The 13,356-nt window shown below is 41.8% G+C and overlaps 1 protein-coding gene across 1 annotated transcript; it reads left to right on the top strand.

The window, feature by feature from the left end:
- Positions 1-1,465: 1,465 nt before the first annotated feature.
- LOC104941940 (mucin-17) lies at positions 1,466-13,353 on the top strand. Its single transcript, XM_010767110.1, has 5 exons — positions 1,466-1,568; positions 4,562-4,668; positions 4,760-4,928; positions 6,590-6,635; positions 7,298-13,353. Exons 1-5 carry the CDS (start codon positions 1,468-1,470, stop codon positions 12,554-12,556), a joined length of 5,682 nt encoding a protein of 1,893 aa, XP_010765412.1. The 5' UTR covers positions 1,466-1,467; the 3' UTR covers positions 12,557-13,353.
- Positions 13,354-13,356: the final 3 nt, after the last annotated feature.

A 13,356-nucleotide genomic window follows, 5' to 3' on the forward strand; every position in this document is an offset into this window, starting at 1 on the left:
CAATCATCAAACCGTGGGGTCTTATAGTTGTACCGATGTATATCGAGATGTACTACAGCAAAAGTATTCTCCGTCGGGACTTCCTGCAACAACACCACGCTGTTATCTTGATTCTGATTGGCCAGAAGACATTATCAAAGATGTTCTATTGAGAAGACGATCACTACGTGACAAAAGTTTTCAAAACCGTTTCTACTCTTCGGTATTTCCAGACAAGTGGCTACTGAAATCAATCTTACTAACTGCTGTCTGTGCAATTTACTCCGCGCGAGTTGGCAGACTTTATTTTGCTTACTTTAACATCATTTTTCATGGTGGGGCTAAGCCATTTATTGGTATGGCTGTAGCCTACCCCAGCCATACCCTGACCGCAAATACCTCATTCCTTCTGTCTACTTGTATCCGAAATGCTTCTCGTTTTGCGCTGTCCTCCCGTTCAAATGAAATCGCCGCCAATCATATTTCCAAGCTCGCGCCAGGGGGGGGGAGGGGTTACAAGGCTCGCGTCTTGTGCTGCATTCACTTGCACTCGGACATTAGAGATTTTCTCTCATAAATGTCCGATGAGCCACAACTTTTCTTTCAAAACAAAGCTGCCAAATGGGGTGGCAGCTGGGGTGGCAAGGCATTTTTCTGAGGTGGCAGCTGCCACCCCGTGCCACCCCGTAGAACCGCCACTGCAAGTGGTTGAGGATGCTGACAGACAATATTCTCATCTTTTTAAAAACGATTGCCATGCAGGAACACAACCTCCTGCAGAATTTCCTGAAATTATGCAACACTTTAAATATGTGCACATCTCTCGGTAGTAAAAATAAGCAAGTTAAACAACATAATACCTTAAAATGGCACACAGATTTGACATAATCTATGCACTAGGGATGAAGTTGAGGTTTTAGAAGTTGTTGGATAACAATAAAAAAAGGCTATATTTTATTATATTTTTGGGATTACATTTTGGCGAGCATGCCTATAGTGTGTAGATGACAGTTGACATTATGACATTATCTGCTTTCTGAATTAGCACATAGGCCTATGCTTTTTGGGATTTTTAGAGGACTTTGTAAGAAATGTGCAAATACAGTTATGCCTACATGTTTGATCACAGTTTGGGAAAGTAGCCAAATCTTGTTTCTATCTAATATAAATGTATTTCCGAAGCGACGATCACTACAATGATTATTCGTGTTGCACCTTCACCAAAGAGCTTAAGTTTCCTGACAAGTAAATGACCAGGGTGGACTTTTCTGGAAAGGAACGCAGCCAATGGTGACTGATTACAGTCGCACTTGTTCCGTTTACCTGTCTCACATGAGGTGTTGAACTTTCACCTCTAGTGTGACATGGCTCGCTGGGTGACATACTGCGTGTTCTAGGGGCAGTTGCTGTCATTCACCCACAACGTAAGATGCATTTCACTAATTGCCTGCCTGAAAAGTGAAAACTAACCAGACTGGTTAAAGTAGGATGTCAATAAGTGACGCAGGAGAGTTGGAGCGCAGAGTTGTAGGAGGAGAGACAGATACGCCTCAGTACAGAACAGCAGGAACACCGACTGCAACCGCAAGGTAGGAAAACATGTCTATAACGGGCATTTTAACAACAACTTTGTAATTATCATGTATTTACTGTGCTTGGAATCAACTTTCTTAATATTAAAAAGCGCTTGTTACCTCTCAGTTTGCTCACTTGTGAGTTCGGAATCGCGCTGCGAGCAGTTCTCTTGTACAGGGAAAAACTCCACCAAACCTCGCGTATAAATCTGCAGGTTTAATGTTTCAACTCGTGTCCGGGAAGATATACCTTTCCCAGAGTCATTATAAAAGGTCCCACTATCCATTAACGAATTTTGTTTAATTCGGCATTAAGCTTTTCCATTAATTTATTATGTTACACCTGGTTCAGGGCTGAACACTGTCCACCATATTATGTTTGACAGCAAATGGAAGCGGGAATAACTTGTTAAGAAAGTCGAATTTTGACTACAATTAGTTGTGATTGTTATTTTGGATGAATACATGTGTCGTAGCTGTGTAGAGTAGCTGTAAATGAGTAATATTGATCTTGTTTTATTCTTGATTTGGGCCTACGTTAAATTAGTCTAAGTTCACAGATTTTGGTATAAGGTTTGGTGTGACATGCTTCTAACTCCTAGACGCATCTGGGCTCTAGTAAACCTTATTAAATATAGAAAATAATAAAGCTGATCTTGGACATCTGGATGTATTGGTTTAGAATTGACTGTAGCTGTTATTTATTATGAATCATGTATGAACCTATTATGTACTCTGACCTGTGTTATAGAATGCAAAGCCAACTGAGCCTGCATTTGCATTGGTGTGTGCCATACACTAAACTAACACTGTAATCCAGATATTGTACAACAAGTTGATGTATTTTAGTTTTTAGTTTGGCGAGCTCATACATGCATACCCAGGCCTGCACTAGAGTTACCTCTATGGGTACACACTCCTGCTGTCTGTGCATGTTTGGAGCCCAACCTCTGTTGATTATCTGCACATCCTCCTGCTAATACCCTCTAAACCTAAATCTACTGTATACCCATCCGTACCCTCAAAGATAAACAGCTCCCTTGGAAAGCTGACAGACACTGAAGGTGTGGCAGCAAACAGAACACGTCTCACTTTGTCCTGGCCACCTTTTGTTATTAAGTCATTAACTTGTCTTCGGGTACTTCTTAAGAAAGCAGTTTAGGGAGTAAATCATTTGTGGTACTTTGAACATTAAATGCCATGTCAAGCACACACCCACATTTGAGTTCAGGCGGGATCCATGCAGTTATGTAAGTTTTAGCTGGCAGATATGGGCACACACCCACAGCAGGGCTGACCTCAAGGGAAGAATACACCAACATACTTGTATGAGACACACTGAGTAATGGTGCAGAGCTTAACAAAGATAACAAGTATTCATATGGATCTACACTATCAATACAAACGGAGACATAGTTCACAGACACCAGATAACATGCATGCTATGTCTACTACAGCATTGATGTTGCAGTTTGTATATAGTTTGTCAACGCAGGGTTAAAGGTCACCAAGTCCTAGATTTCATTTCACTTTAACTAATCTCAAGTGTCCTTATACCAAAACACTAACACTTTTGAACAATTAGTGCTCTAAAGTAGGGCTGCCAACAAGCAATTACATTCTTTACCAAATAATCTGTCAAATATAGCCAAATAAAAAGCTAGGAAATAGAAGAAGAAGAAGGTGTACCTTTATTAATCCCCCGAGGGGGAAATTCAGTTTCCACTCTGTCGTACACACACATGCGTTTTTTTTACAGGTAATACAGTACACACTTTTTACAACATGCACATACATATACAAATACACACACAGTTACGTGCACACATGCACATGCAGTTGAGTCAGAGCGAAGGCAGCCAGTCTAGCCGGCGCCAGTGAGCAGTTGGGGGTTAGGTGCCTTGCTCAAGGGCACTTCGGCAGTGGCCCAGGAGGTGAAACATAGCAACTAAATGACCCTTAAACCTTGTCCCCTTCAGACACTGTTCCTTTGGAGCTCAAATGGACCAAACAAGAGGTATCACATGACCATAGCGCTATTGTATCATTAGCCATGACTACAGTGCTACCTATGCAACTAAACAACAGCTTTTCATGCTCCATCATCAAAGGCCTATCAACAACATGTTCAGATGTCCAAGAGCTAATATTGGGTGTGATTTCATTTGATGTGTTGCCTCAGGGAAGGGTAGGATAAAAACACACTGTACCTTCCAAAAGGCTTGTTGGCCTTGGCAGTGAAGATGAAGAGCAAGAAGAACTCCCTCCCTCCCTATATCTCTCCCTGCTTCTCTCATGTCTTGTCATGTCAGGCTTTTATAATAGCCCTCACTGACATTAAGCTCTAATGAGGCAATGCGTCGACCCTGAAGGCAAGGCGGATCGGAAGAGACAGACATGGTAATTATTTTAAAAAAGGACAAGAAAGAAAAATCGAAATGGTATATAATATGTGCTCTAAACTGCTGAAACAGATTCAAAAGAGGGATCCTGAAATGTACTGGGCCAAACTATTGCCTTCATTTAATTTGTTATCTTTAACAAACAAAGGTTGCAGTGACACGTACATTTATATTTAGATAACCACCTCATTTTGTTGGGGTGTCATCATCGTGCTCAGCAGTTGGCACACTAGCGTGGGTTCAGCGTTGGGCAGCAGCAAATGTGAATGTTTTAGTGACTGTGTGAGTGGGTGTGTTAGCTCTGGTTGTAAGAGAAAGCGTGGACTGAGCAGAGAGGAATTATTATGTAACTCCTGCTTATCACTCCAGAGCTGTATCTGATAAGATGGAGGGAAGCCTAGCTGTTTTATTTTCCTTTGATTAACCTTTAGCATAAATCTAAATAGTTGAAATGCCCTTAAGCTGCTTCATTATAAAGCCGTACTGTGGCAGGTGATATAAGGGCTGCAACCAGCTAATCTTTGGCATTTTGTGTAAATTCATCTCTTGAGTAATTATAAAATGCGTGTGAATTAATTCCATCAAATGATCTGCTTTATGTCTTAGAGAACAGCAGGATGAAACATTCAAGCAACAGAAGCATCGTGATGATGAAACGCCAACTGGACAGCAGTGTCACCCAACAGCCATCAGACAGGAAGACACACTCACAGGTGACTTGCACACACAACCTTAAATATATAAGAAATATGTCTGGACTTTGTCAATTAACAGCAGTGACCAGAACATAATCTCCTATTACAGCACTGATATCAAAAGCAGAGAGGCTTAAAGAGGAAGAGGCTGCTCACTGCGCGGAATCAAAGGTCCAGAGCCAGAAGCCCATTGAACAATTCACCTCCTGCCTCCAATTCAGACTCTCCAGGAATCCAGAGCTGAATCACAGCAAGGAATTAGCCCCCTGTCTGCACAGGTAAGCAAGGAAATAAATAGAGTAACCTTGAGACTAGCACTCATGGCATTAGGTCTTTATATACTTTACATGACGTATATCTGTTTCTAATCTTAAATAAGTCTTGGTTTCCTTAAACCTTCCCAACAAAAGGTGTTTTATTAGATTTACAGATCGAAGATCAAACAGGTACACCTGGCAGTAATGTCTTACTAAAGTCACAAGTCTCCTCCAGGCTTTAGTTATTCAGTAACTGAACCATGTCCGAACAAGATTGTGAAAAACTTTCTGAAAGGGTCAGCTCCTTGTGTAAACAAGGAAGTGCACCTAATAATGTGACGTAAAAGTAGGTCTGACATCTGTGTGTGTTTGCCTGTGAGTTAACAATATGTACGCACTTGTTCAGTTAGTGACTATACACGACATGCGCTGGTATCCCGGACAGGGAGAAAAGAAGAATCTTATTATCTTCCTAACATTCCTATCCCAAATCATTTACCCCTGGGCAGATTTTTGGCTTGACTTTACTTCCTCAATTCAGCCATGCAAATTAAGTTGAGGTCATTTTAAGTTAGTCTTCTATTCTAAGGGCAATATTTAACTTTTCTTTAGAAGTAATCGGATATGACATAATATGTGCGTTTCACATTGTTTATGGTGAAGAAAGTTTGCATTTGCGTGTGCTGCACATTTCCCCTTTAACGTATTTGCATGCCTATTTGTGCTTGAGATCACAATATCCTTATCCGTAAAGGCCATTGACCGCTTTATTGGTTCAAGACAGAACACACCTCTGAAAGTGCTTGCTCGCCACCTGCCTACTTTCATACCATCCATCATGACCTTATATAGATATCTTCTAATAACTATAATGGTCTGTGTACAGAACACCCATGTTTGATGCTTGTGCCATCATGTTAGACATAAAAACTCTTTGTAAGTGCTATCATAAATGCTTTTGAGGTGTGTCTTTAGTTCACAGTTAACTGTGAGAAAACTGTTAGTAAAGAGAGGGACAGAGGACAGGAATGCTGACCATCCTGTTGATCAGCATTGCTGTGGCAAATGGGTCTAATGCCTCAAATATTTCACACCAAAACATTGTAGTAGAGCACAGGAAGACAGGGTGTGTTCATACGAAGAGAGATATAACCCATTTATGCAAACGTTATTGCTGAGATATTTGACTAGCTTTTGCTGTTAGGTATATCGGCAATACAGTTTGTTTAAACACCCTGATGATCGTGTTCTAAGCTGGTCGGTGCAGATGAAGTCTTGCTGTGTGAAACCTTACATAACAAATCAAGGTCTCTTGCCAAATCTAAATATCACATGCAAGATTCAAAATATTAAAGGCCAACATTTAAAAAAGGCAATTCTGACCAAGTAAAGTGTCCATTACATATCACTGCAAGTATATTTCTCTGTGAATGTACAACTGGGTAGTTTACATGGTGAATGAAGGCAAAGTTCCTGTCCTCTCGATGATGAACTGCCTTGTCATTTTTTCATTGCGCTCTTCCTTTTTTATGTACATAAGATGTCTGTTCACATGTAGTAAACCAGAGAAAAATGTGCATACCGTGCATTATGTCTAATCTACACTAACAGTAGATGACAGGTGTAATCCTAACTAACATGCCTAATGGTTTTCATGTCTCCTCTCTCTCCTGTTATGCCAGTTTAACTGAAACACAGAGGACTGAGACTAAGAACAGCAACCATCTGGTAAGAATGAACAACAATTTTTATCATTAATATTATAATGTTTAAGGGTTTATACTTGAACCACCACACTGAAGAGTAGCATCTAAAACAAATATTGAATTGCACGTTTTCCTCCCAGCTAATCCAAAATATTTTCAACAAGTCAATAATTGTAGTAACGCTACAAGTTAAAAGCCTCTGAATATCATTAAAATCCACATGAAGTAATTATTTTATTATTCATTATTATTGTTTGAAACATCAAAACATTGTTATGCAATTGTGTAGTCTTTAAAACATCAGACTGATTGTTATTTTAAGCGTTACAAGGAAAAGGGTGTGTGTCCTTTTGTGTTTGGCCTTAGAAATCTCACGCCTTTCAAAATAACCTGTTAGTCAAGATCAGAATCTCTTAAATAGCTAAACCATGGGAACAGAAGCCTTAGCAAAGCTCTGAACTCAGAGGCACACCATTTGCATAGCTATGATACAACATTAACATAGGATGAGAGTTTGGCTTTAGTGATACATAACCAATCTGTTTTTGAATGGTTAGGTGTCAAAATGTATCTGACAAAAAATACAATTTATGATTAAGATTCCAGATGTTAAAAGAGTAGATATAATAAAAGATAAAATGGTATACAATATCTGACATGCAGTATTTTTGTATGTCCCAACAGATTAATGGGACAACATCACCACCAGACTCCTCGATAAAGGTAGCCTGTGAATCTCCATTATCTGAAAGGATATCATTTCCAGCCAAGAAGAGGGAAGAGGCTATTACAGTTCTTTGCAATGAATTGGAGGCTACCAAGGACTTCAGTATAACTCAAAGTTTCTCCAATCGGGAGTTTGGACCTCATGGGTGTAATGGCTTACACATTCCATGTGGGCCACAGCCAAGGACTAACACTATATCACTTGAGTTAGAAGAGGATATAAAAGGCCAAACAAAGCTTGAGAGACTAACTGATTTTGGTGAACTATCGAACACTAAAAGAACAATGTTGTCTTCCACTGTGGTAACAGTTCTTGCCCCACACTGGAATGGCCGACTAAGACGGACCAAAAGACCTGAAGGACCTGGCAATTCTGAAGGCCAGGGAAATTTACAGGATGTGACAAACACTGCGGCAAACCGTGCACATGAACGTTTTCAAGACACTATGGACAGGCCTTTGTCAGCTGGATCACAAGCCCAATCAAGGGTGCCATGTCTGGGTACGAGGAGAAACACAGTGGGCTGGTCAACTAAGAGTGGACTTGCAAGTCTGGACTATGAATCTAAAAGGAAAATGATTCATACTGTCTCCTTGGATGTAAACTCTGGAAGGATGGACAATAGAAAAATGGACGCAAGTTCTGGAAGCCCTGTACCCAGAGCTTTATCTCCTTTGTCTCCCCTCTCCATTGGCCAAAATGAACAAAGGATGAATCAACAAACTGGTCATCAAGTAGGACTGTCATCTTTAAGTTCAAAACCAACAACCAGCAGCCTGCTTCTGTCATTAAGAAGAATTAACTCAAATGGCAGGAACTCTAACGCAGATTCTTCGCCCCAGAGCAGTTTGACAAGTGATCGAGATGGAAAAGTATTCGCAACGCACCTTTCTCAAACCTTTCTCAACGATAATGGGCAAGACAGATCAAAGTCCCTCCTCTCTCCATCGCCCGTTTCTTATAGGACAAGTGAAAGTGGGCCTGCAGTATCCCCATTATCCTCCAATCAAAGAGAAAGGAACACATATGAAACACGCTTCTTTTCACCTTCATTCATAAACAAAGACATGGAAAAAACACCCTTTTCCCAACAACCTCAATCAATGAACAGGACCCAGTACACAGAATATCCAAGTAAAGTACCGTCAGAGATGCGGGAGAACTGGAGGGGTTCAGACAAAAGTACAAATATATTCCCAGAGAGCTCTGCCTCTTCGCCGAGACCTTCTCAATATGACCCATCTGCTCTCTTTAAAACACATTCCCTTCCTAGAAGGACCACCCTAACATCCACTTCCTGGTGGAAACAAGTGAACCAGGAAGGCAGTTCCCCTCTAGCTCTCAATGATGAAATGAGCATCAAAGGCAAAACAGACACAACCTTAGTTCCACCGTGCAATAATAATACAAACTTGGCCTCTACAAGTCCAACTGACAACAGAAGATTTATTGGTCAAACTCTCAATAACAGATTCAACAATACCACAAGAGAGTCAGTTCACAAAGGTAACATGAACCTTGCTATGATGACACAGGAAAGAACTCCCAATCTCAAACAAAGAAATGCTGGGGATTCACCTGAGCGTGAGTCACACAGGCTTGACAAACAGCAATATGGTTCCCATTTGGACAACAGAGAATCTCGAAAGCTTCAGAGTTTGCCCGATGTTGTGACTACTTCTAAAATGAGCAGACCTACAGGTAACCCACCACTGAGTTACCCTAAAGATCTCATCAGGCACAATGTAAATAATAGTTTATTTACAACAGATGTAACTGATTTACCACCTACTTTGCTAGATGCCAAGAGCCCAAATACACCCACTGAGAGCAGCAGAAAATTCAATAATAATCATTGTACATCCAAAACTAACACCACCCCCACATTTTCACAGAACAAGAACTCTCAAAAGTTTAACAAACCACCTCTTTCTCTCGCAACCACCAACATTCTCAATAGTCAAGAGCTTACATCTACTACGACTTTTGGTCTTCCCCTTACCCCAAACAATAAAACCATTTCCTCCTTCCAATCGGATCCAGTTGGTTCACAGACCAATATTGGCATGTATTACACAGGCTCTTCCCAACCGCCTAAATTCCCCAACCCAGCCAATGCCACACCTCTTGGCTTTGAAAGACTCTATGCTTTCGTTCAAAAACCTCTCCACCCTGAAACTGTGTCTAGCCTGTTTCTAACTGGCAATGCTAACTCTAAAACACACTGCAGCCCTGTATCAACTGATTCCACCAGCTTTCCTTTTACCACTGGCAGCCATCCTTCAGCCAGAGCTGCCCCCAACCCATCTGTCCTTACTCCTATCGCCACTCCTGCTATTACATCATCTCCCATCATCACTGTTTCTTCTCTCCTAACCCCCCCTGCCACCCCTTTTAATACCAGCCCCAGCTTCTCAGAAACGTCTAGTCCTAAAGAGGGAAGGGAATTCTTAAGCAGCCCCGAAAGTGACCCAAAGAAACTGCGCCCCCGTGTTGAAGGAAAGAGAGTGAGACGAGTAACATGGGAAGACTCAGTGGATCTAAAGGATCCTGAGCCAATCACTAGCAAGAAGCCGGAACTATCTCAAGTCCCAAAAAGCCCTCTATCTGTCTCTAGCTCCCCACAAAGCCTCAAAAATTCATCCGTCTTTTCTTTTCTAAGATCAAGCAATCCAACAACAAACACACCTCCTCTTTGCTCCCATACCCCTAAGACCTCTGGCATACTTGTAGTGAAAGGAGGGAAGTATCGATCCTTATCGTCTGACTCTGCTGATTCAGCATCCAGAGAGCAAAAGAGGTTTAAGCAAAGACCTTGTGACAGTATGATCCTTGATCCAGGAAGACAGGACTCAACCACACCTAGACCTGAGAGGACACTATCAGTGGAGTCTGGCCCAGTTCATTGTCGTTCTTCTGCTCCTCTCTCCCTCCCTCCTGACTTTTCAAGTGGTTATAAACTTCGATATAGTGCCCCACCTTACTCCAGTCTCATGTCGTCCAGGTCAACACAGGGAGAAGCTAAGACTATAATACCCAGATCCCCCCTCTTTCCGCAGTCTCAGCCATATGTTACCCCACATCTTTCTATGAGGACTGATCCAGTTGCAGCCACGACATTTCCTACCTCTAAACCCCCTCTGTCACCTGTCAGACAACCCCAGCCCCCACCCTTGCCTTTCCAAAACAAAACTGCAACACCCCAAGGAAGTACAAAGTGTGGCGTTTCAGAAACGTATCATGTCAACTTTAATAGTAGCAAGAATAACAGCCAAGATTACCACAATGGTCAGATATTACTTATTGACAACAGATTTCATGAAGGACTCCACTCCTCTTCACCATGTGTAACAGAAACACTGGTTTACAGTGTTAAATCTAAAGCAGATAGAGCTGTAGGTGCACCACAGTACACCACACCTAACCCTGTGCAACATACTGCGGTTTCTGTGGAGACCAAGTTGAGTCAACAGTCACACAGAGGGCAGAGTAAGGAAGTTACAAGAGAACAACGTGGCCATTCACCTCAGAGCTCCAGTGATAGCAGCTCAACAGAGAGTCAGCCTCCTAGTGAAAGCTCGAACAGGAGAGTGAAGGACAATGTACTGGGTAAGAGTAAAAACATTTCAATGGAGGGAAACAATGAACAAAGCCCAAAGAGAAGTCGGTTTGCACTTAAGAAAAGTGTCAGCACACCAAACTCCAGTTTGCACAGATCAGAGTCCGAGAGGGCCAGCAAGACTAATAACAAAATGGATAAGGTCTTAAGCAAACTGAAAGAAAGATTCAGCTACAGACTGTCTGATGATGATGTATTGTTTCCATGGAAATGGAAGCGAGCCTCCCAAACACCTTCTGTTAGTGGATCAAGTGACATCAGTGATATCACTATTGAGAGTACTCCCAAGCTAACGCAGCAAGAGCAGGACAAAGGGATGCTGCTGGGGGACAATGGAAAGGGAACAGAGGGAATTAATAGATGGACACCAAACAGATGCACTCTGAGACCACCATCAGGTCCTGGGAACATAATGGCAGGAGGTGACCTTTGCATTTGGTCAGACATGTCACATCCAGAAACTGACCAAAAGGAGCAAAATGCTTTTGGAGAACACAGCAACAGTCAAAACAAACCTAAATTTTCCATCCAGAGCCTACCAATCCAATTGGACTTTAATGAAGACAGCGGGGCAGATTCTAACTCAACAAACCAGTACCTCTCTTGCAGGAGCCCTAATGCCTCTACTGATCATCCTACTCAGTTAGGTCGGTCTGCATCTAGCCCGAGAAGCCCATTCTCACCCTTCTCTTCACTTTCGCCGGTCTCCCCATTCGCCTCACAGGATGTTTCAGAAGATAATGTATTTTATAGCCCAAAGCTACAGCGCCGTAGAGATACCCCCTCACCATGTGAGCAGGGAGGAGGAATTAGCCTGGGGGGTTCAAGAAGAAGCCGGGCGTCCATTGGTCCTCCAAGTGCAGGTCCAGGACAGGACGAGGAAGGCTCAGCATCTTCCTATGCAGACTTAAAGTATGGCATTGAGCCTGGGAGGTCTTTTTCTGTGAGTTCAGTACTGTCCAGCAGACCGTCAGGGCCTGGTCGCATCTCAACCGGATCCAGGTTCATGAGTGTGGGGGACCTCTCTGAATCTGCCTTGACTTGTGAAGGCAAAGGTAAGGACCTGGATCAGTGGTCTGTTCATCCAGATCGGAGCACAGAAAAAGATTGCCAACCAAGTAAGGACTGTCGAATGTCATATTTGGCCAGCGACCCTGGTAAAATGAGGTCCAGATCTCTTCCTCGATCACTGACAAGGCGCTTGGCAAATTGGAGTTCAGAAGTCCCTGTTTCTCCTTCTGTAACAACCACAACCTCAAAGCAAGCCCGCCTTTGGAGCCCTAACATGAACACTTGCCACTTTGCATGGACAACAGAGGGTCCTCCAACCCCTCCTCCTACCCCACCCCTATCACCAGTGTCCAGACGCATATCCCAGCCCCCCAGCCTTTCCTCCCCGACCTATCCTGGCTCGTCAGGGGCCTCCATGCAAGTGGACAGCCAGTCCTCCAAAGGGCTTCGGCCCTCAAGAGGTTATGAAACCAGCCTTAGCACCTTTGAGGAGTCTACAGACAGCAGTTCAGACACAACAACAGATGATGAATATTATTTAGAAACAGGTGAAGACGAAGAAAAAGAAAAAGAGACAGAACTGTAAAGGCAAACATTTGCTTTTAACCGTCCCTTCGGTCAAAATCTCTTAGACCTGAAGTGGGGCTAACATCTTTTATTTAAAGTATGTCTGCATGTCTCTCTTTCCTGGGGCGTAAGGACAGTTTTTCGCCAGAATGATTTGTGGTTGTTGTCAAGTCCAAAATACCTTAGATGAGCAAGCATGATATTATCAGCATTGGTTTAAAGCTTTGAAATATATGTGCAGTATAATTGCGGATCTGTAATCTGCATTGGTTAACATGTATAGTTTTGAGTTGCATGGCATCAGTGAGGGATTTACATCTATGTAGTGTATGATCAAACTTGTGTAAGGTTGTAGTTTTTACCTAAATCCTTTCTTAAGGTTTGCATTTCATCCTGCTACTTAGCAATAAGTGCTGAGGTAAAGTTGATAAATGTTCTATCATGTGACATTCCATTATCTTTTTTATGTATATAGATCTAAATAAATATGGTAAGTTATTATTAGTTGTCTTTATTAAATAAGGACATGTAAAAAACATGATGATTTATGCCAGATTAAGCTTGAGCTGGTATATACTGTAGACTCAGAGCAATCAACAGATGTTGTAAGATTAAAGCAGATTGTTTTTCTCAGTGTTGTTTAAATAAATGTATTGTGTATTTTGAAAAATATGTTTTTAAAAAAAATGTAATTCTACTGAATATTAACATTTGATGTTGAACATTATTCACTGCTTTAAACAGTGCTTGCTTTTATTTGCACATTGGCGATCTTAAGTCTTAATATATCTATTTTATAAATAAATGTATTTCAAACAG

This window comes from Notothenia coriiceps, unplaced genomic scaffold (genome assembly GCF_000735185.1).
Source record: "Notothenia coriiceps isolate Sejong01 unplaced genomic scaffold, NC01 NC01_scaffold00004068, whole genome shotgun sequence".
NCBI classification, from domain to species: domain Eukaryota; kingdom Metazoa; phylum Chordata; class Actinopteri; order Perciformes; family Nototheniidae; genus Notothenia; species Notothenia coriiceps.

Excerpts from the sequence above, each read along its gene's own strand:
- LOC104941940 (XM_010767110.1), top strand. The coding sequence starts at position 1,468 with ATGTCAATAAGTGACGCAGGAGAGTTGGAGCGCAGAGTTGTAGGAGGA. Across the intron at positions 4,669-4,759 it reads ACAGGAAGACACACTCACAG|CACTGATATCAAAAGCAGAG; the intron begins GTGACTTGCACA and ends CTCCTATTACAG. Across the intron at positions 4,929-6,589 it reads TTAGCCCCCTGTCTGCACAG|TTTAACTGAAACACAGAGGA; the intron begins GTAAGCAAGGAA and ends CTGTTATGCCAG.